At 42.5% G+C, this 20,102-nt stretch overlaps 1 protein-coding gene across 1 annotated transcript in view; it reads right to left on the bottom strand.

Moving 5' to 3' along the window:
- The window catches only part of EPC2 (enhancer of polycomb 2), a 62,618-nt gene extending 45,457 nt beyond the window's left edge, over positions 1–17,161 (bottom strand). Inside the window, exon 1 of the mRNA XM_084810282.1 lies at positions 16,758–17,161. Coding sequence (XP_084666408.1) covers positions 16,758–16,910 — 153 coding nt within the window. The 5' untranslated portion in view covers positions 16,911–17,161. The remainder of the gene's footprint in view (positions 1–16,757) is intronic.
- Positions 17,162–20,102: the final 2,941 nt, after the last annotated feature.

Genomic DNA, 20,102 nt, shown 5'->3' with positions numbered 1-20,102 from the left:
GGGAGGCTCACTTGTCATCTACTTTAATGTCTTTTCAGCACTAGGCAAAGACTTTGTTCGCACGTAATAGTGGCAAATGATGGGTTAATTCTCTCACAGTTTGCTGCGCTGTGTGCAAGGCACATTCCATGGCCATTTTGCATATTCAACCTCTGATCAGAAGTTGCTACATCACATCAAAACCCAGACACTATAAGGCTTAAGATTTTTTTTATCCTGTTGTTTTATTACTCCTTTTTATTCTATTTATTGTTGGCTTTTTACAATATTTTATTATCTTCTTGGGGTGGGGATTGTGATCAACCCTGGAATTTGTGTTGAAGGGCAGTATACATTGTTTTAAAAATAAAGAGTAAGAAGGAAAGTAAAACAAAACTGGGTGAGGTGATGAGTGCTACTGAAATCCAGTTTTTAAATGAGACTTTTTGCTTCTTCCTCCCCATAATCTCATACACAGTTATGCCATCTTCGATTTTTTCAACAAATATCTAGTATCTCCTGAAATGTGCAAAAACCAACAACAAATCAGATGTGGCAGACTGCACTAAGGAGCTTTTGAATTAGATCCAATATCACACTAGCAGAAGTCTGCTAGCACAGAAAGGCTTTCTTCCTCCCTCCTCCCTCTGAAGCTCTCTATGCCACCCAAAAATCTGCTCTGAAGGGTTTCCCAGCCATCCAGAATGAATTTTAGGGGCATGCAGGGCACTGAGGGAGGGGAAATCCAGAGGAAACACAGCACTGGATTCAATCCTTTAAAGTTTACCTTCCTATCAAAAGGCAGCTATCCTATATGCTACTGGAAAACAACAAATTACCAGATTCTGTATGTACATGCAACATAGGAAGGGCTTGCCATCGAAAAACCTGTGATGAAGGGTGAAACACACACACACACACACACACACACACAAATGAACAAGGGCAGAATCATGCCAAGGATTCTGGATCCTAGGCCTCTGTGACCCTTGGGATGCCACTTGCAAGGATTAGGCTTTAAGCTGAAAAATACAAACATAACCCAAGGTGTTTGGATACTAAATAATACTTAAGGAGATGAGAGAGAAATGGCCTCAAATTAATGCAGGCAATTTCCATCAGTGTAATTTGAAGCAATTCGCACCACCAGGCACACCCCATCTCATTACGGAGGGGGGTTACCAACCCTCAGGAGAGGATTTCTGGGGTGGTATAGGGGACAGGAACGTCCCCTTCCACCAGCTCCCTTCCATGAGTGCTTCTTAGCATCCAAGCTATATAGAACTTGTAACCAAAGCCTACCTTAAGCATCAATGAAGGGACTTTTAACAATGAGGCAATTACCTTATCTAGACCAAAGGAAATAATCCACAGCAGAAGGCAAGGATTAAGCAAAGGAAAATGGAAGTCAAGAGAAAGGAAAATTGTGGTGAAGAGAGCAAGCCAATCCCGACATTCACAGTAGATCAGCAGCAAAACAACCAGGAGACATGAATTTTATATAGGGCCCTCCACAGGAACTAGGGCCTGAAAGCCCACTTAAGGAGCAGCACAGAAATTGGTAAGATTCTACTTATTAGCCCTCCTTTCCTGGTCAAGAGGTGGAAGCCCTGTGCACAAGGCGCTGTGGTCCTCAACTGCCAGATACTAATAGGAAAACGTTGTGACAACACTAAGAAAGGCAACAGATTATGACTGATTTATGACCATTTAATTTCATCTAACTAAGCCACCTTGAGGGTTCTTTGGAAGAGAAACAGCAGGGTATAAATATTTCAATAAATAAAATAAAGGGCAAGGTTTGCTAGTTGTATGTAGCAACTAGGGGTTTACTGCAGCAAGCAGGACAACAGTTTTGCTTTCTTAGCAGCAGGCAAGGGAATATGTAGTTAGTAGAAGGGAATATAGGAACTCCAGGGCAATAAACAGAATTCCTTCTTGGGAAATGGTAACTCACTGTGATTCAGGATGGGAAATTTTCCATTGCTTTTCCTGCTGAAAATTTTCCATTTCATAAGTTCATTAGTAACAATGAATGGATCTCTTTTGCAAATATAATACTAGGCATGCCTGGCAGTTTCAAAGTGGAAATTAGCTTTTCAGATAATTATCTTTAGAAAATACGTGAGAATACATATACATCATTGACTTGTAAGCAGGGGGTAAGGGAATAAAAACAATGGGCAGTTAATCAGGTATGGTTATGTATTGTACTGGTTTTTAACGACAGTGCAAGTTGTAAAAGTTGAAACAGATAAGTGGTCGTCAGCATATCGTGCACAATCCTTTCAGTTCCTAAGTGTATTAGGGTGAAATCCTATGCATGTTTAGACAGAAAAAAGTCCTACAATTTCCAGCATGCCCAGCCAGCCATACTGCCTAGGGTATGCTGGGAGTTGTAGAACTTTTTTCTATGTAAATATGCATAGGATCGAGCTCTTAAGCGTGTCAACAATTTTCAGTACCTTTGTGTGTTTTTCATAAATGTAATCACTTTTTCATACATTTAAATTTAAGGGAAGTACATTCTGTCTTTACATTTCACAAGTATCCCAATACAATTTCTACATAATATAACATTTATATCAAATTAAGTGGGGTTTAATTTTTCCCCTCAAATGTTTCAGGTCAAATACTTGTGTATTGAAACAAACAAACAAAAAATTAAGATGGGATACTTTTAAAAAGTTTTGTTATATACTAAATACAAGTAAAATAAACATGCTAAATTAGATCATTCTCTGGGGCATCAGAAAATTGATTTTTTTTCCAGGGCAAGTTACCCTATGTGAATTGCTCTGATTTGTACAGGAGAATTTTCTGGAGAATTTTTCAGAAAGTTTTTTTAAAGAAAAAATATACACATAAATGTTATTTAAGAATTTTTCATAACAAAATAAAATCAACAGAGTGGGTTACAAAGAATTCTTGGTATTATAGTTCATGTATTAGTTCATCAGGAGCTTGGTTTTACTCTTAGCAGTTTTCATAAAAAAATTCCAAATTCAAAACACACATCAGTAGCATCTCTCCTGGCAGTGTGGTATTTCATTCTCTCCTCCTGCACCCACAACCTTTCCCTAATGGTGAACTGCTTTCTCGTTTCCCAAGAAAAGTATCAGCCAGGCAACGTCATGCCACAGCCAACCACCTTTCAACACATGTAGGAGTCCAAAAGGGGGATAATATTCAAATCTCACAAAAAGCAATGCTTATATAACTCACTATGCAGGCTCTTAAACTGTCATGGGTAAGCCCCTTTAAACTAATAGAGGAAAATGAACAAAAATCTGTTTGTATGACAAAAATCATTTTATGCAGTTTTTGGACAAGCAAATCACCAAAAAAAGCAATGGAACCAATATCACGTTTTACACAGTGATCGAGATGGGCGTGGAGGGGGGGTAGAAGAGACCTGCACACAATGCCCTTCTGTTATACAGGACATAGATAGGGCGTTTTGCCTGTTTTTGAGCAGGGATTTACCTTTTTAAAATATTACCTCCCAATTGAAAGCAATGGGAAGAAATAAACTATACAAGGACTTCTTTGGGGGCTGTCCAGGAAACAAAGGAATGCTTAGGATCTTGCAGATCCAAGGTCTCCTCAATTTACCCTGACACATCCCTTTTCCACCTCTATCACCACTAGAACACCAACAGCAGAAGAGTGACGATGGAAGAGGCTTCCAGCCTTTTTTCCCCCCACAGAGAGGGAAGTCTGAAATATCCAATGGTCCCTTGGATGCCCTTTCAAGGAACATAGGATTACACCCTTCAGGAATTAGATGCAGAAACTTACAGGAGTAAAAAAGAAACCTGCAGAGAAAAGGGGTTGCTCCACTGATTCTCAACACCATCAACACAGGTACACATACAATTAAGATACACACTGAAAGAAGCTAGATGCGTCAAACTCTCTTCAAGACCAACTGGCCTACATTTTCAACTTCTTTCAAAGAAGAAATTCTATCATACTGAAAAGGAAAGAAGCCATTAAATGGCATAATATAATATTATGTATATAATATAATACACAACATATTATGTATTATTATACATAATAACTGCACTGGGCAAGTATGGACTCTTAAACCCAATCTTCTTTAAGAAAATGCCTCACCTACACCATTTCTAATAGAAGCAGCAATCTAAATCCAAGCACTGCACACCTAGTTCCACAAGCCAATGGGATTGTGTTTCTTGTACCACAACCCTCTTTATCTCCTGGAAAACCTCTTTGGAAAATGAGGGTGTTTTAAAGGCAATTTATGATATGCACTGGGGTCTACTGTTTGAAGGAAAACAAAAATCTGACTCACCATACCCAAACCCTTGAGTGCACCTAAAGTAGTACTTTGGATCCTGGCCATTATTATTTGGTCAACTATCAAAACTAAGAAACCAGAGAAACTACCATATAACTAGCTTAGACCTGTAGAAGCAGAATCTAGTCCAGGAAGTGAGGCAGTAAAATCAAAACCAAACTTCTAACAATACAACTGGAGGGAGAAAAAGGCAGCAAAACAGGGGAAACAGATCCATTTATGTAACAAAGCAACTTATCTGCCCAAAATTATATCACGGAGCAAATTTTCTAACAGTTCATGATAGGATCTGAAAACTACCATTATTTGTTTATGGACTGGCATGCTTAATTTTCACATGTGTATGTTCCTCTATACCAAAGATGTTTTGTTTTAAGACTGAATATATGAGAGCTTTGTAATTTACCACCTGGCTGCTCACCAGGGGCAAGTAGTAATTGTCCCGGGATGAACAAACTGCACCTGAAGAACAAACGGCATATTTCACAGATATACTTTCCTGAAAAAGTTAAATACAACTTTGAAACTTCCTAATTTTAGTGGTATAGAGATGCATCCAATGTTACACAAGGAGATGTCCATTCAGGCAACAGGAGTTCCTTTCCCTCCTCCCCATTGCACATGTGGAACACTTGTTTTTCCTCCTTTCAAGCAATTATAAACTGAAATATTGTATGACAGGTATAACAAAAATCAGTGGAGCAGGGCAGAAAGTTTTCCACCCAAAGTTCTATATAAATGGAAAATTTCCCACTGCTATATTTTTATGCTGAAAAAAATCCCATTTCTAAGAATGTATTCTTACATAAAATTATTTAGTAACACAATGAATAGATACAATGGGTTGTGTCCAATAACATCCTTCTGCCAGTGGAACAGAAATGGCTGGTGCAGCATATATGGTCCCCCCTCAATCCTCTGCATCCCCCTCAAATCTACTCCAGAGGTGTGGGGGACCCGGTGGAGTAGATGTGGGGGATATTCAGAGGACTGCAGAGAAGGGAAGCCTCTGTTACACAAGCAGACACCTGCTCACATAATGTTGGATTTAGCCCAATACCAGTAAAATTGGGAAGTTTCAAAGTTATTAACTTTAGCAGATAAATATATCTATATACTTACATGCACACAACTCTTCACGCTTGCTAATATTAGTACAATAATCTGGTGTACATTTTTATTTTTGACTATTAAATATTTTAAAGTCAAACAAATATGCTAAATCAGATTCAAAACTTTCTGGAAAAACAGAGATCACTGACAAAGATTTAATTACTTCTTGACAATGAAGCATACTTTGCTGTGTCATCTTTAGAATCCAAATCGATAATTTTCATAGATATTCTCAGCAGATTGTGTTACTATCTGTTCTCTCCACTGCACTATGCAACAACACATTTCCTGAGTCAGGGGTTTACCTTTTTATTTTCTGCATTTAACGCATTCAATACCACTTACACAAATTCTTTCAAAAACACTCCGTACAAGAATTGCCTTGTTGCATCACAGGACGGTACATCTAGACCAGCATTCTGCTTCCAGTCACATACCACAAAATAGTCACAAGCAGGCCAACCAGAGCTGTTTGTTTCCAGCATCTGGTATTCAGAGGTATTCGGATTCTGAAGATGGAAAGTCCATTTCAGCTAACAACCACTGGCATGCCTATTTTCTGTATTGTCCAATCTAATTAAAACCTACCTAAAACGGTCACTATTATCACATACTATGGTAGTGAGTTCCACAAGTTAATTATGCATTGTGTAAATCACTTGCTTTTTTCCTGTCTTGAGCCCACTCCCAATACCTTTGGAAGAGCACAAGTACTAGTATTATGAGGGACAGAAATCTCTATCCCTTCTTCAAACAGTTCATGTTTTCATACATATCATGTCCATAATGGGTTGTCTTCCACCACCACCCCTCCACAAACTGGAAAAAACCTCTAAAACGTTAAGGTTTTCTTGACAGGTTAGGTATTCTGAAACCCTTATTATCTTAGCTGCCCTCGTCTTTGCCTTTTCCAGTTCCACAATATTCAATTTGATATAGGGCAAGCAGATCTCTCTAAATTATTCTAGAGGTGGTCAAACTGCAGATTTATAGAATGTCACAATGCTTATTGCGGTTTCATTTTCAATTCCTTCTGTAATAATTATTTTCCACTGATTTTGAATTTTTTTCATTGCCACAGGACACTGAATTGGCATTTTCAGTGATCCTTCCATTATGACACCAATATCACTTTCCTTGACAGTCACAACCAATTTTGACACCAGCTTATATACAACATTAGAATTGTTTTGCTTCACGTGCACGATTTTAAATATACATTAAATCTCATGTACCATTTGGATGAATAGTCACCCAGTTTGGAAAGGTCTTTTTGGAGCTGTTCACGGTCTACAAAGACTGAATTATTTGGAGTGATCTAAAACTTATTTTTATTTCACCTGACTCCAAGTAATTGATAACTAAATAGCACCATTCCAAATATATATCCTTGGGGGACCGCACTGTCATTGTTTTTAACTTTGTAATAGAAACCACCTGTTAAACTTCCATTTTGTAAGCAGTTAGCAACTTATAAGTTTGATCAGAAGCCTTTCATCAGTGATCTGTCAAAATCTAGTAAATTCTACGTATAGAATATCTATTAGATTATCCCAGCTTCATATCTGTTGACATTACTTCAAAAGAAAATCTAACAATCTGGTGAAGCAAGACTTTTCCTTTGTATAAACCTTAAAGAGTTGTATCCAATGGTTTCCCTCTGCTGATGGAATGCTCTTTGATCCAGCAGAGGCTTCCATCAGTGGAATTGGGGAGGGGGGGATATTTTGCTCATTCCTCTTCCCACTGCAGCCCCACCCCACCTAATCTACTCCAGAGGGTTGGAGGAAATGCAGCATGGGAAGTGGGCTGCAGGGGAAGAGGGAATCAACAAAAGTCACCTTCCTTTCCATTCTACTGAAGGAAGCCTCCAATGGATTAGAGAGCCTTCTGTCAAGAGCACCTGTGGACACAAGCTAGCAATTCTTTATCACTACACTTTGATCTTCTATATATTTAACATTTTTAGCCTTAATAGGATTATCAGTTTACATGGGCCCAAAGTTATGCTGACAACTCTGTACTCTCTTAGATCCCCCCCACCCTAATTTTGTCCTCAAAATTAGTGATTGTCTGCCTTCCAATCCTGTAGTTAAGAAGCTGATTTAGGTGATAAATTACACAATCCAAACAAATGATCAGCAATTTCTCATTAAATTCTTTAAGGACTTTGGAATGAATGCCATCCAGCCTGGTGGTCTGTTACTTTTTTATTTCAATTAGTCCCAAAATCTTGACAGTCTTCAGAAGCATTCCTCAAAAAGCAATAGTTCACATGCATAAGTATGTCACCAATTTCTTCTGCACTGAAGACAGGTGTAAAGAATGGATTGAGCTTCTGTTCATTTCTCAATTAAATCTTTCAATACTTCTTTTTTCCATCTTAGTTTTTTCCCATTGCTTGAGTGACCAGTTTCCAGTTTAAAATTATTCAAGTATTTTAACCTTTATTAATTTGATACAAATATCACCTTGAGACCAAACAAGGCCAAGAGGGGGGCTGGGTTTATCATAAAGTAGTTAAAATAGTAACAATAAACCTTAAACATTTTGCTGTAGACACAGACAACTACTAACATGTAACAACTGGCATCTATGGCTGTGCATCCCTATTCACATCAAATACCACATGCACATAGTTAAGAGTTTGGATGAGCCCTGCAATATGGGGGAGCACATGGAGATGCAGTTCCATAACGTATTTCTCCTTACTGAATCAAGACATTTTCTTCAACAATTTGCTCCTCAAATTATTTCTTGGCTTGCTTTACCATAAATTATTTGTTTTGCCAAAGTTTCTACTTTGTTTTCCCCTGTATTTTGAAAAAAAAATCCTTTTGAGATTAGAATGTCTGAGGTTAATACTCTGAGAAATTCATCGAATAGTAGGGTTGGAAGGGGCCTATAAGAACACTGAATCCAAGTTCTCTGTTTCAATGCAAGTTGTATTTGAGACAACTGTAGCCCCTGTATTTAAATGGTTTGAGAATGCTTACATCTTGCAACAGATCCAAATCAACACTAAGGCTTGCCCTTCATGGCTTATTAAATCAAACAAGGAGGGGATGTCTGGCTGGGTCCAGGAGGTTGTAAATTCCTCCTTGAGAGAGGGAGTGGTGCCTGCTGCTTTAAAAGAGGCAGTAATTAGACCACTCCTGAAAAAGCCTAACCTGGACCCAGAGGATGTTAACAATTATAGGCCAGTGGCCAACATCCCCTTCCTGGGCAAGGTGCTTGAGCGGGTGGTTGTAGGACAGCTCCAGGCACTCTTGAATGAAACAGATTATCTAGATACATTTCAATCGGGCTTCAGGCCTGGTTTTGGAACGGAAACTGCCTTGGTTGCCCTGTGGGATGACCTTTGCCGGGAGAGGGACAGGGGGAGTGCGACCCTGTTGATTCTCCTGGACCTCTCAGCGGCTTTCGATACCATCGACCATGGTATCCTTCTGGATAGGTTGTCTGGGTTGGGAGTTGGAGGCACTGCACTACAGTGGTTCCGCTCCTACTTGGATGGCCGATTCCAGAAGCTGGTGCTGGGGGATTACTGCTCTGTGCCATGGCAATTGTGCCATGGGGTTCCACAGGGCTCTATTTTATCCTCCATGCTGTTTAACATCTACATGAAACCGCTGGGGGAGGTTATCCGGAAGTGTGGGCTGAGGTGCCATCAATATGCGGATGACACCCAGCTCTACCTCTCTTTCTCATCAAAACCAGGTGAGGCAGTGGCTGTTCTGAACCAGTGCCTGGGCACGGTAATGGACTGGATGAGGGCTAATAAACTGAAACTCAATCCAGACAAGACGGAGGTACTGTTAGTGGGTGGTTCGTCTGCCCGGCTAGGTGATATTCAACCTGTTCTGGAGGGGGCTGCACTCCCCCTAAAGGATCAGGTTCGTAGTTTGGGGGTGCTCTTGGATCCAGAACTGTCACTTGAGGCACAGGTGAACTCAGTGGGACGGAGCACTTTTTATCAGCTTAGGCTGGTATACCAACTACGCCCTTATCTGGACAGAGATAGCCTAGCTACAGTTATCCATGCTCTGATAACTTCTCGTCTGGATTACTGCAATGCGTTATACGTGGGGCTGCCTTTGAAAACGGTCCGGAAACTTCAGCTGGTCCAAAATAGGGCAGCAAGATTGTTAACAGGGACTGGCCTGCGAGCTCATATTACGCCAGTACTTTTCCAGCTGCACTGGCTGCCAGTCCATTTCCGGGCCCGATTCAAAGTGCTGGTGTTAACATTCAAAGCCCTTAACGGCTTGGGGCCAGGTTACCTGAAGGATCGCCTCCTCCCATATGTGCCTGCCCGGACCTTAAGATCATCATCAGCGGCCCTTCTCCGTGAGTCCCTGCCAAAGGAAGTGAGGCGGGTGGCTACTAGGAGGAGGGCTTTTTCTGTTGTGGCACCCCGGCTCTGGAATGAGCTCCCTAGTGAGGTTCGCCTGGCGCCTACATTGTACTCCTTTCGGCGCCAGGTGAAGACCTTTTTATTTTCCCAGGCATTTTAGCTTTCTAAATTTTTATCTTTGCTGTTTTAAATCTGTATTTTAAACTCCTGTACTGCTGCTAGGTTTTATTGTGGTTGTATTGTTATATTGTGGTTTTAATGTTCTATATATTTTAAATTGTTTTATTGTGTGTTGTTTGGTTTTAGTTTTGTGAACAGCCCAGAGAGCTTCGGCTATTGGGCGGTATAGAAATGAAATGAATGAATGAATGAATGAATGAATAAATAAATAAATAAGGCTTCAACCCTAAACACACTTTGCATTGTTAGTAAATCAAAAGGCACCTCTCCTCCTGTGGTCAGGGTGGTAATCATCTGTAAATTTCCTTTTCAGTAGATCCCATTAAACTGAGTGGGACTTATTTCTGTGAAAATATGTACATGATTGGACTATGTCCAGGACACAACCATTTATTGTATTTTGAAACTGTCTTAAGTGCATCTATGTGAAGTGTTGTCTCTTTCCTCTGCTCATACTGAAGATGAAAATCTTTGACCAAATCCACTGAACTGATTAAATTCAGTCACTGGCAGTACATTCCCACTAGGCCAAAAGATAGAGAACTCAAAATGCTGAAGTTGTTTGAGCTAGTTCAGAAATTTCCAAACCTTCCATGTGGGATTCAACCCCAACAGAGGAAGTAATATCTGACTCAGTATGGCCACACTGAAAGGTCCCACTTCCCAGCAACATTTGTGCAAATGTGGTATGTAAACAAATGGGTGGCCATATTCTTATGATTCTCTACTGGAAGGGAGTGTGGTTATGACAGGTCAAACACCATTTCCTCCTGTTGGATGTATTCTACATATTTTGTAGAATGTTTTAGAACATCTGAACTCAAGTCTGCATGCAGCCTCCACAGCTTGCAAAAAGCTTAAAATAACACCTCTTTTCTTAAAAATAAAATACAATTTCTCAATCTGATACCTGCAGAGATGCTTAGAACGGTATTGACAAGAGAAAAATATATGCCAGTATATAAAAAAAACACACCTCAAAAGAGAAATACATTGGGTTTTTAATTTGCTGTTTAACTCATGAGCTATAAAACCCATTAAGGGCACAATTCTATGGGGATAGTCAGCCACCTCCAGACTTGGAGGCGACTGGCTAGCCAATGCAGGGCAGCTGGAGTGCAGAAGGGATCTGCTCCTCTGTGCTCCGGCTGCACTGCATTTGCGGCTAGGCGGCTGATTTTGGCTGTCCAGCCATGGCACTTCGGGGCAGGGGAGCAAGATGGCGCATAGGAAGCGTCGTAATGGTGCTTCCACCCTCCCCTTCCCTAGGAACACCCCCTTTCCCCCCACTCCACACTGCTCTTACAAGCGTGGAGCCAGGGACGAACCACAGTGCCTATGAGGTGGCAGGGAGGTGGTTTTCTGGGAACCAACCTTGGAGTGCTGGATCCAAGCTTGGTTCCCAGAAAACTAAAAATCCTATGGCTGTCTAGCGGCCATAGGACTGAGCCCTAAAAAAATATTAGAACAGCATTTGCACTAACAAGGTTGCCCTCAAAACGAGAGTTTGAAGTGGAATTCCAACTCCAGTTATGAGGGCAATCCTAGTTTACATTGGTAACATCACAACACTACACCGAGGTAAGCAACTTGATACTTTCCAGACATTCTGGACTGTAACTCCCATAATTCCAACCATTGGCCATGGTGACTGAGGCTGATGGGACGTGTAGCCATTTGTATCCAATGGTGTCCTGCCACCAGCAGAACTAGAGGTTCGCATTTCCCTTCCCCCCCTGCAGCCCCATGCATGCCCCCTCAAATCTCCCCCAGAAAGTTGAGGACTGTTTTTAGCCCCAAAACATTTGGAGGGCAACAGGTTGCCTATCCCTACCCTACACCATGGTTAAATTAAATAATTAAAGTGAGGGGAGAACTGGACATCTTATAATGTCCAGGCAACCTGTAGGCACATTTGACCATTTGAGAAACTGTTGTGTGCACCACCACAAAATGGCTGTCATGGGAGGTGTGGCTAGTCACAAGGGATATGTAATTTGCCCAAAAGACTGAGTACAAGGCAGAGGTGGGGTATGAGCCCCAACACACTAAACATCTCATTTGAACCCAGTTTTCAGTACCAACAGAAACCTATTTCACAGCAATCCCAGCTACCCACAAGAAAATTTGTTAATAAAAAAGGTGTGTGTGTGTGTGTGTGTGGTGGGGGGAGGCTAGGGCACCTTGGCAGGAACCTAGAGAAGGTTTCCTGAGGTGCACTGGTACCCATAGACACCATATTGCCTGCCTCGTCTTCATTCATTCATTTATTATATTTCATATCACCCCATAGCTGAAACCCTTTGGCCAATCCACAAAAATTAAAAAGCATTAAATAAAATAAAACCATTCACATAGGGACATAAAACAGATATCACATAACAACAACAAATATCTAAAACAATTTAAAACAAGGTATTTCATTGGGTTCCTTTGACACACAATGAGGTTAGAATCATCTTTTATTTCCATATGTGATGAAGGGGGAAGTTGGCTTCCTTTGCGGCATTTGAGAACTTCAGTAATTAAGGATAGGACTCTGAACAGCAGGGAGCTGCATCCCCACCCTCTTCAGTTTTCACTTGGAAGTGGCTGTGTTTATTCATGATCAAGATCTGATGAGTCGATCAATTGCCATGCTTGCTGGAGATAGAAGTTATAGTTGAACATATCTGGGGGGCACCAGGCCAGGGAAAGCTGATTTACACTTTACATCACAAGCAACATCACAAAACTAAAACTATTTATTAAATTTATATCTTGCCTTTCCACCAAAACCGGCACTCAAGAAAGCTAACAATAATAAAATATCAATTAAAACAAGTTCTTGGTTAAAACATCACATAAAAACAAATTAAAAACACAACAATAAAAGACTGATCCAGCACCCAACATTTAAGTCCCTTTCAACAGCAGACCAATTTATATACTGTTGGCTGAAGGACAACAGAGAGGGAGCTGACCTAGCCTCCCTCGCAGAGGGTTCCAGAGCCCCGGGAGCAGAAGACATTTTAATCACAGTCCCTCCAAACATGCCTCAGATGGTGGTGGGACCAAAAAACGGGCCTCTCCTGAAGAGCTTAAAACGCAAGCAGGCTTATATGGGAGAATGGGGTTTTGCAGATAGCCTGGTCCCAAGTCATATAGGGTTTATAGGTCATAACTACCACTTTGAATTTTGCCTGGAAAGAGGCCAGTAGCCAGTCAGGCTTTTGTAACAAGGAAGTTGGATGCTCCCTGTAACTGTCCCCAGCCAACAGTCTGCCCACAGCATTCTAGACCAGCTGAAATTTTTGAACACTTTGCAAAGGCAGCCCAACAGAGTGTGTTACAATAGTTCAAACAGGATGTAACTAACGCATGTGCTACCATGGCTAGATGACAAATTTCATTTCACATTTTTCTTCTTTATACGTCTATGATACTGTACTAGCAAAACAGATTGCTATCAAAAGATATGCACTTACTAATAGAAAATGAAGTGGTAATTTAAACAATTATTTTAGGCGAAGTGGTCTTGCAACATGTCATCTTTTTATTTACGTTCCAAGCTTTAATCAACTTAATCAATATTCCACACATTACCTAAATCTAGCCAGCTGCAAAACTAATTCAAACAACATAATTCGGGTGACCTTGGTGCAGAATTTGTCCCATCATTTAAAAAAAGAATACAACCAGTTCTGCCAAAAGTTGTGTCTAACTACTGCCTCCCAACTTTAAGCTGCAATTGTCTGGCCCAGCACAATTCCTAATCATCAATGGCAATGATAAGCAAAACGGAGAACCAAAATGCAACTAAAATGTTTTCTATAAATGGCCTCATGCAAACAACAACAACAACGACAACAACAGGGGTTACTAAATACCCATTTCATGTAAGTAGCCACCCTATTGCAATTGACACAGCTACTGTCAGCAGCAATCCTGAACTTTTTTCACAAACAGAAAAAAGAGCAAGCAAAACTCAGTGAGAATGCAATCAAATTCAATTTGCTTAAGTTATAGAGAAATGGTTATAATTGCAAAGCTGATGCTGCCCTCGCTGTCAATTGGGGTCATTGCAGAGAGAGAGAGACAACAGCTGGCAATCAAACATATCTGTAATGAAGTGGAAGAGAACCACTGCCTACCATAATTATTATCCAGTGCCACATTTTCTTGCTAGCCACTTTCAGGTGGGGGGAGTGACCTGTAGCACCTTTAAGGACCAGCCAATACCCTGACCTGACAGTCTGTTGCCATCTTGTCTGTGACTCCAAGCAGCAGCTGACTCTGCTGCTTGGAGTCACTTCTTAGCTGCAGAGAAAACAGCCAGCACCAAACTTACATCTGTAGCCCAGCGGAGAAGCCCCCCGCCCCCACAACTATCATGTGGTGCCAGATTTTCCTTGAACTATTTTGGGGGTGGAGGCAGTATTGGGGGGGAAGTAGGATAGTGAATGAGAATTGATAGTCATGTTTGGAGAACCCTTCAATGAGAGGGAGTAAACTCCATGGTTTACTGATGTTTTAATTATTTTATGAAAACACTTTGTGAAGTTCATCTGAAAAACATAAACATCATAAATATAAAATTTACTTCAAAATAAATCCCGTTGATATCAATGGGACTTCTAAGGAAAGATGGCTATGGCTGGGCTATATGCTTACTCAATCTGCAATCCTAAGAACACTCACTAGGGAATCAGCCCCATTAGACAGTGTGGTACTTCTGAGTAAATCTGAATAGGATTGCACTGCAAGGCTACAACCCAACTTGCTGGGATTGAATGAAACTAATAGGATTTATTTTCAAGTAACATATTTTGTACTGGGCTGTAAATTATAGGACTGCTCTATTGGTTTATGTTTCAAAACAACTAATAATAAAGAATGTCAGCCAGTATATATTGAATTTTTAAAAAAATTGAAGTGGTTTTATTAAAATCACACACTCAAACATACAATATTTCATATCTATTTTTTTAAGAGAATGTATTGATTTAACAATTAAAAGGATTTACATTTGCAATTTTAAACCATCCCACTTTCCACAAATTTGTATTTCCAAGTTGGTCAAAGCTATATAAATCTATCCTCTTAAACTAAACTGTGCCGCAAAAAAAGCCAAATTTGTAAATATAGCTTGATTATAGGTTGCTTTAAAAATGCACACATGTATTAATTCATCGCCTAACAAAAACAAAAGACAGCTGGAAAATTAGCAGTGTTGAACATTCTATATTATAAACAATAATATATGTGAAAATGCAGTGAGGTTATAATCTTGAGTTACCAATAAAAGACTATAAAGGTGCCTCTCTGTTTTAATAGTAAAACGAGCAAGCCAATCACAAAGCTGTGTAGCCTTCTTTTGACAGTCACAATCTCAGAAAATCCAATCAAACACACAGTGGGCTGGCAATGAGGTGGAGCTATCTTTTCATTGAAGAAATTCTTGATACATTTACTATCAACTCTGCATGAAAACACAGGGACATTAGGAGACATTTTATACACAGTAAGCCAAAGTTAGTCTAAATGTGCAAGCTTCTGCTTTTAAGAAAAATACAAATTTACACAAGCAGCACCAATATTACTGACAGCAGGTATTCCCACAGCTGAGCTATCTTATCTGTTTTTTCAGGCACATGTGTTGCATGTACAATCTTGAAATTAAAATCCAAAATGTCACAGTGGATTAAATTCAAAACATCACAAGCTAACAGAGATGTAAACTAACAGAAAACTAGCATTTCACACCTACATAAATTCAGCCACCACAAGCAAATGTCATTATGTGAAGATATGACTCAATTCCAACTACATTGGTGATGTTTTACAGTCCTCTTGTGAACCAGTAAGTCGCAGGCTGGAGTCCTATGCACACTTACTTGGAGGTAAGCCCACTAAACTCTAAAAGCCTTGCTTTCGAGTACAAATATACAGGATTGTGCTGTCAGTCATGTTTCAGCAATGGGAAGAAACTAAAATATAATGGAATATTGCTGAATCGCACATATAGACATAACCCAGAGAAATCAACGATTTTGCTTTGCAAGACACATATGAGTAGCCAAAGCAACTGACAGCTTCAGCCCATCTTCCTTTTAAGTTGGGCTGATTAAGTTAGGATGTCAGAATAAAAAGACAGCATCTGAGCGCCTTACAGACTGGGCACCACGTTATGTCATTAAAATCAAAGGGAAGCAAGACCCTGCCTATTTTCACATCACGTAGATCTTTACTACTTATCCCGGAGGAAACGCTATCGCCACTTGCTGCTAGGAGAGCAGCCAGCTTTAAATTCATAACAACAACAAGCACGGTCTGCTATACGAAGATCTGATGCCCTGAAATAAGGACACTCCCTCAAATCAAGAGATATCTAGCAACTCTAGCAACTGCTGTCATACAGCTCCAGTCACACAGCCAAATGCAAAGAACTGAAGACCAGCAGCAGCACAAGGCAGGCTCCGCTAAGAGCGGCCGGCGCGCACGCTCTCCCATTCAAGGACGGCTTTTGCGCTTCCCTCCGGCTACGCCAACGTAAGGGCCTCCCCCCTCTTCCCCCTCCCCGCTAATCAAAACACTTCGCGAGTCCCAGGGCCGCAAAGAAGATGGCGGAGTAAGGCCCCGCTTACGGCGTCGGAGGAGTGCTTACGCTGCGCCATTTACGTAGGACCCCATTGGGAGCGTGCGTCGCTGCGGCGGGGAGCGTGCGTAGCGGCGCTTGGTGAATGCCAATGGCCTATTTCCCGTGAGGGGAGGGGGACGTCTGATAAACAATGGTGGGCCCCCCCTGCGCGGCTCCCTTACCGATTCCTCCTCCTTCTCCATGCCCGTGGGCATCTGCGGCACGGCCCGGTTGATGGAGACGCAGTCATTGAGGTCGGGCATGTCCTTGCCGCGGTAGATGGGCAGCGGTTTGGCGGCGTCTAGCGCCCGGGCTCGGAAGGAGAGTTTGCTCATTGTCTCCCCTCACAATAACACCCCGGGGCCGGGCTGGGGGAGCCGGGGGGCGAGGGGACCCTCGCTACGGCCTCGCCGCCGCCGCCCAGCCGCTCCCGAACCCGGCCCGACACACCATGGAGAGCCCCGCCGCCCCGGAACAGCTCCCGCGAAGAGCCGCCCGCAGCCCTAGGTCCGCGCCGGGCTCCCTCGATCCGCTCCCTGCGCCATGGCAAACATGGCGGACATTAACCAGAGCGGCCAGCGATCCCGGCAGCCAACGCGAGAGCGGGGAAGGAGGAGGGCGGGGGAGAGCCCCGCGCGAGCGCGGGGGGCGGGGGAGGGAGCGGCGCGGCGCGGGGGGGGAGGCGGCGCGGGGCGGCGCGCGCAGGCCCAGCCGGCGACCAGCGCGCGCCGCGAGGGTGGCGCGGCCCGGCGCCGGCTCCTCGCCGCTGCCCGCCTCGGTTGCCGCACGGCAGCGGACGCCGCCGCGGAGGGTGAAGCGGAGGCCGCCGCGAAAGGCGCTGTCGGGAAACTTAGGCCGGCGCCGGGCCGTTCTTCTTCCTCACGCAAACTTCTCCACACGCCGGCCGCGTACACGTGGAAGCACGCGCAGGCCCCCCGCCCGCCCGCCCGCTGCTCCTCTCCAAAACGGCCGCTTCGCACGTTAGCTTTCCCGCCTGCACACGCTTCCCGGCCGAAGTGCGCGCTTTAAAAAGAACGTCCCCGCGGTACACCTGCGCCTGCCGCCGAGCGCGTGTACCGGCGCGAGGCAGCGGCTCGCCCTGCAGGCTCCGGGGTCAAGCTTGGGTTCGTGGCTGTGTAATGTGCGCATGGGATCGGCCCTGCGGTGGCAGAGGCGGGCAGGGACCCTGTATGTTTCTCATTTACAGCCGCTGCGTAGAAAGGGGATGTTTCGTCAGGGGCAGTTGTTCACATCTCAGATTTGAGAACGGTACAGTTATCCTAGTCCAGCCGTCCCCAGCCTGGTGCTTTCCACATGATTTAGACTTCCGTTCCCAGCATCCCTGACCGTTAGCCATGCTGGCTAGGGCTGATGGGAGTTGAAGTGCAAAACCTTGGAGGGTACCAAGTTGGGGAAGGCTGCCCATTCTAAACAAATGAAGAACTGGAGAGCAGGTGTAGCCTAATGGGTAAGGTTAGGCTCTGAATCAAAATGTTGCTCATTCAAATGCCATCTGAATCATGAATTCACTAGACTTAGAGCAGCTTTCCCCAACACAGTGCCTTCCAGATGTGTTGGACTACAACTCCCAGCATCCCCAGCCAGCATGGCCCATGGGGAAGACTGAATGAGGGTGTACTTGCCTCTCAGCATGACAACCCCCCCCCCCCCCCGCGATCTTTAACATATGGCTAATACTGACTTTCCTCACTGGGTTGTTGAAGAGATTAAAGATAATTTACATAGAACTTTCTAATGCTCAAAGTATTCTGTGTAAGTTTTTATTACAAATTCTTTATTATATATAATGATATACTTTTCAGTAACACCCTGTAAGCTAGGTAAATATCTCCATATTGCATGTGAATGATGACTGAGAGAATGATCTCTTGCCGAAAGCCACTTAGGACACAATCCAATGCATGTTTAGACAGAGAAAAGTCCTGAACATGTATAGGATTGCATCCTTAGTGTGCTTGACATGAGATGTGAATGGGGTCTTGCAGCTCACTGCTCAGAATCTTAGCCACTCTCATTAAGTTCCCTTTGCGCTCAGCAGATGTTAGCTGCTTCCAACATATATGCTTAGTATCAGGATAAAATGATTTGTACAAAAGACTGATACTAGAACCACTATAAATCAGTGTGTGATGCAAAAATAAAGCCTACATTGGCCAGACCATGCATGCACATTAGAAATCTCTGTCCAGCTTTCTGTTCTGTATTAGCAACTAGACATTTGTACAAATGAATGAAGCTCACAGGGTGATTTAAGTGTCATGTATGAAAATATTCTCAGTCGCTATAATGCAGTTTATCTGTATCTTCCTAATTAAACTGTGACACTGGATTGGGCAAAAGGTGGGGTGTGATCCACTGGTGGATCAACAGCTAAATTCTGTTGGACAACTTAGCATCTGATAGCAAAGCTTCTTACGAAGAATGCTGGACTAGGTGGAACTGAATCTGATACAGCATTTCTTACCTTCTCAAGGAATACCTACATACTCAGGATCTCTTGACACAGTTTTGTTATGCCTTAACTGCTAAGAGATTCTGAATATGCACTCTTAGGGAAAAAAATGTAATAGTCCACATGACAGCAAAATGCAAACAGAAGATAGATCCCCATAATATGTTGAAGGACTGTTCTGTCACTATGGAATTATTATCTGTATATGCACGGGCACACACACACGCACAGACAGAATTACGTATAACCAATGTCATAGAAAAAAGCTATAAGCACAGAACTGCTTAACCCATACAAGTGGCATGCTCTCACAGATGCAAGCACAGAATCACATTCAGGTGCCTTTACTGAACCTTTACAGTCTGGTATACAGCACCCCTGCACATGTGTATACTTGGGACTGTGTAATACACACAGTTGGGGCATTTTTACACATAACTGGGGCATAACACAAAGCTAAGACATAGGCACATTCTGGCAGAAATGTCACCAAGAAGATTGTACTGGTACATTGATGTGCATAACCACAGGCAGAGAGACATTTTGCCTCATACACTGGGGGTGACTGCTAGATTAAATGCAACCCACACACTTCCCTATTTAATAGAGAAATACGAACAGTAGACTTTCCCAGTTACTGTTGCCCCTGTGCAAATCTGATAGCCTGTCATTTTTATCACTTTTTTGGCACATGGGATCCCAAATGGGGACTGACTTGATTTATTGCCACTCGAAACAGGAGCTACCATGGTGCTTTATATTCTAGTTGAGAGCGTCTCTTTTTTTGTACCAACAGACATCCTTGTGCCCAGTCTTCTTCTGTTGGCATTCTAGTTGCCTTGCACAGCTATGAATGGAGCTGAAGTACAGAACTAAGGTTAATTGTCTCTGATCTAAGGAATCTGAAGATACGCCTGGAAGCAGGACTGTTTGCTACAGTATGATCATATTGGGCAATGTAATAGTTACAAATTGTCTACTAGCACTTATGCTCAGAGCACAGTAATAGAGCATGATTACCTAGAGCCATCTCAAAAAATCACCTAGGACAAGG

The sequence above is a fragment of the Heloderma suspectum genome, chromosome 1 (genome assembly GCF_057233095.1).
Source record: "Heloderma suspectum isolate Gila_16-S chromosome 1, 16-S_ref, whole genome shotgun sequence".
Classification (NCBI taxonomy): domain Eukaryota; kingdom Metazoa; phylum Chordata; class Lepidosauria; order Squamata; family Helodermatidae; genus Heloderma; species Heloderma suspectum.
This window is presented reverse-complemented; position numbering and strand designations above follow the sequence as displayed.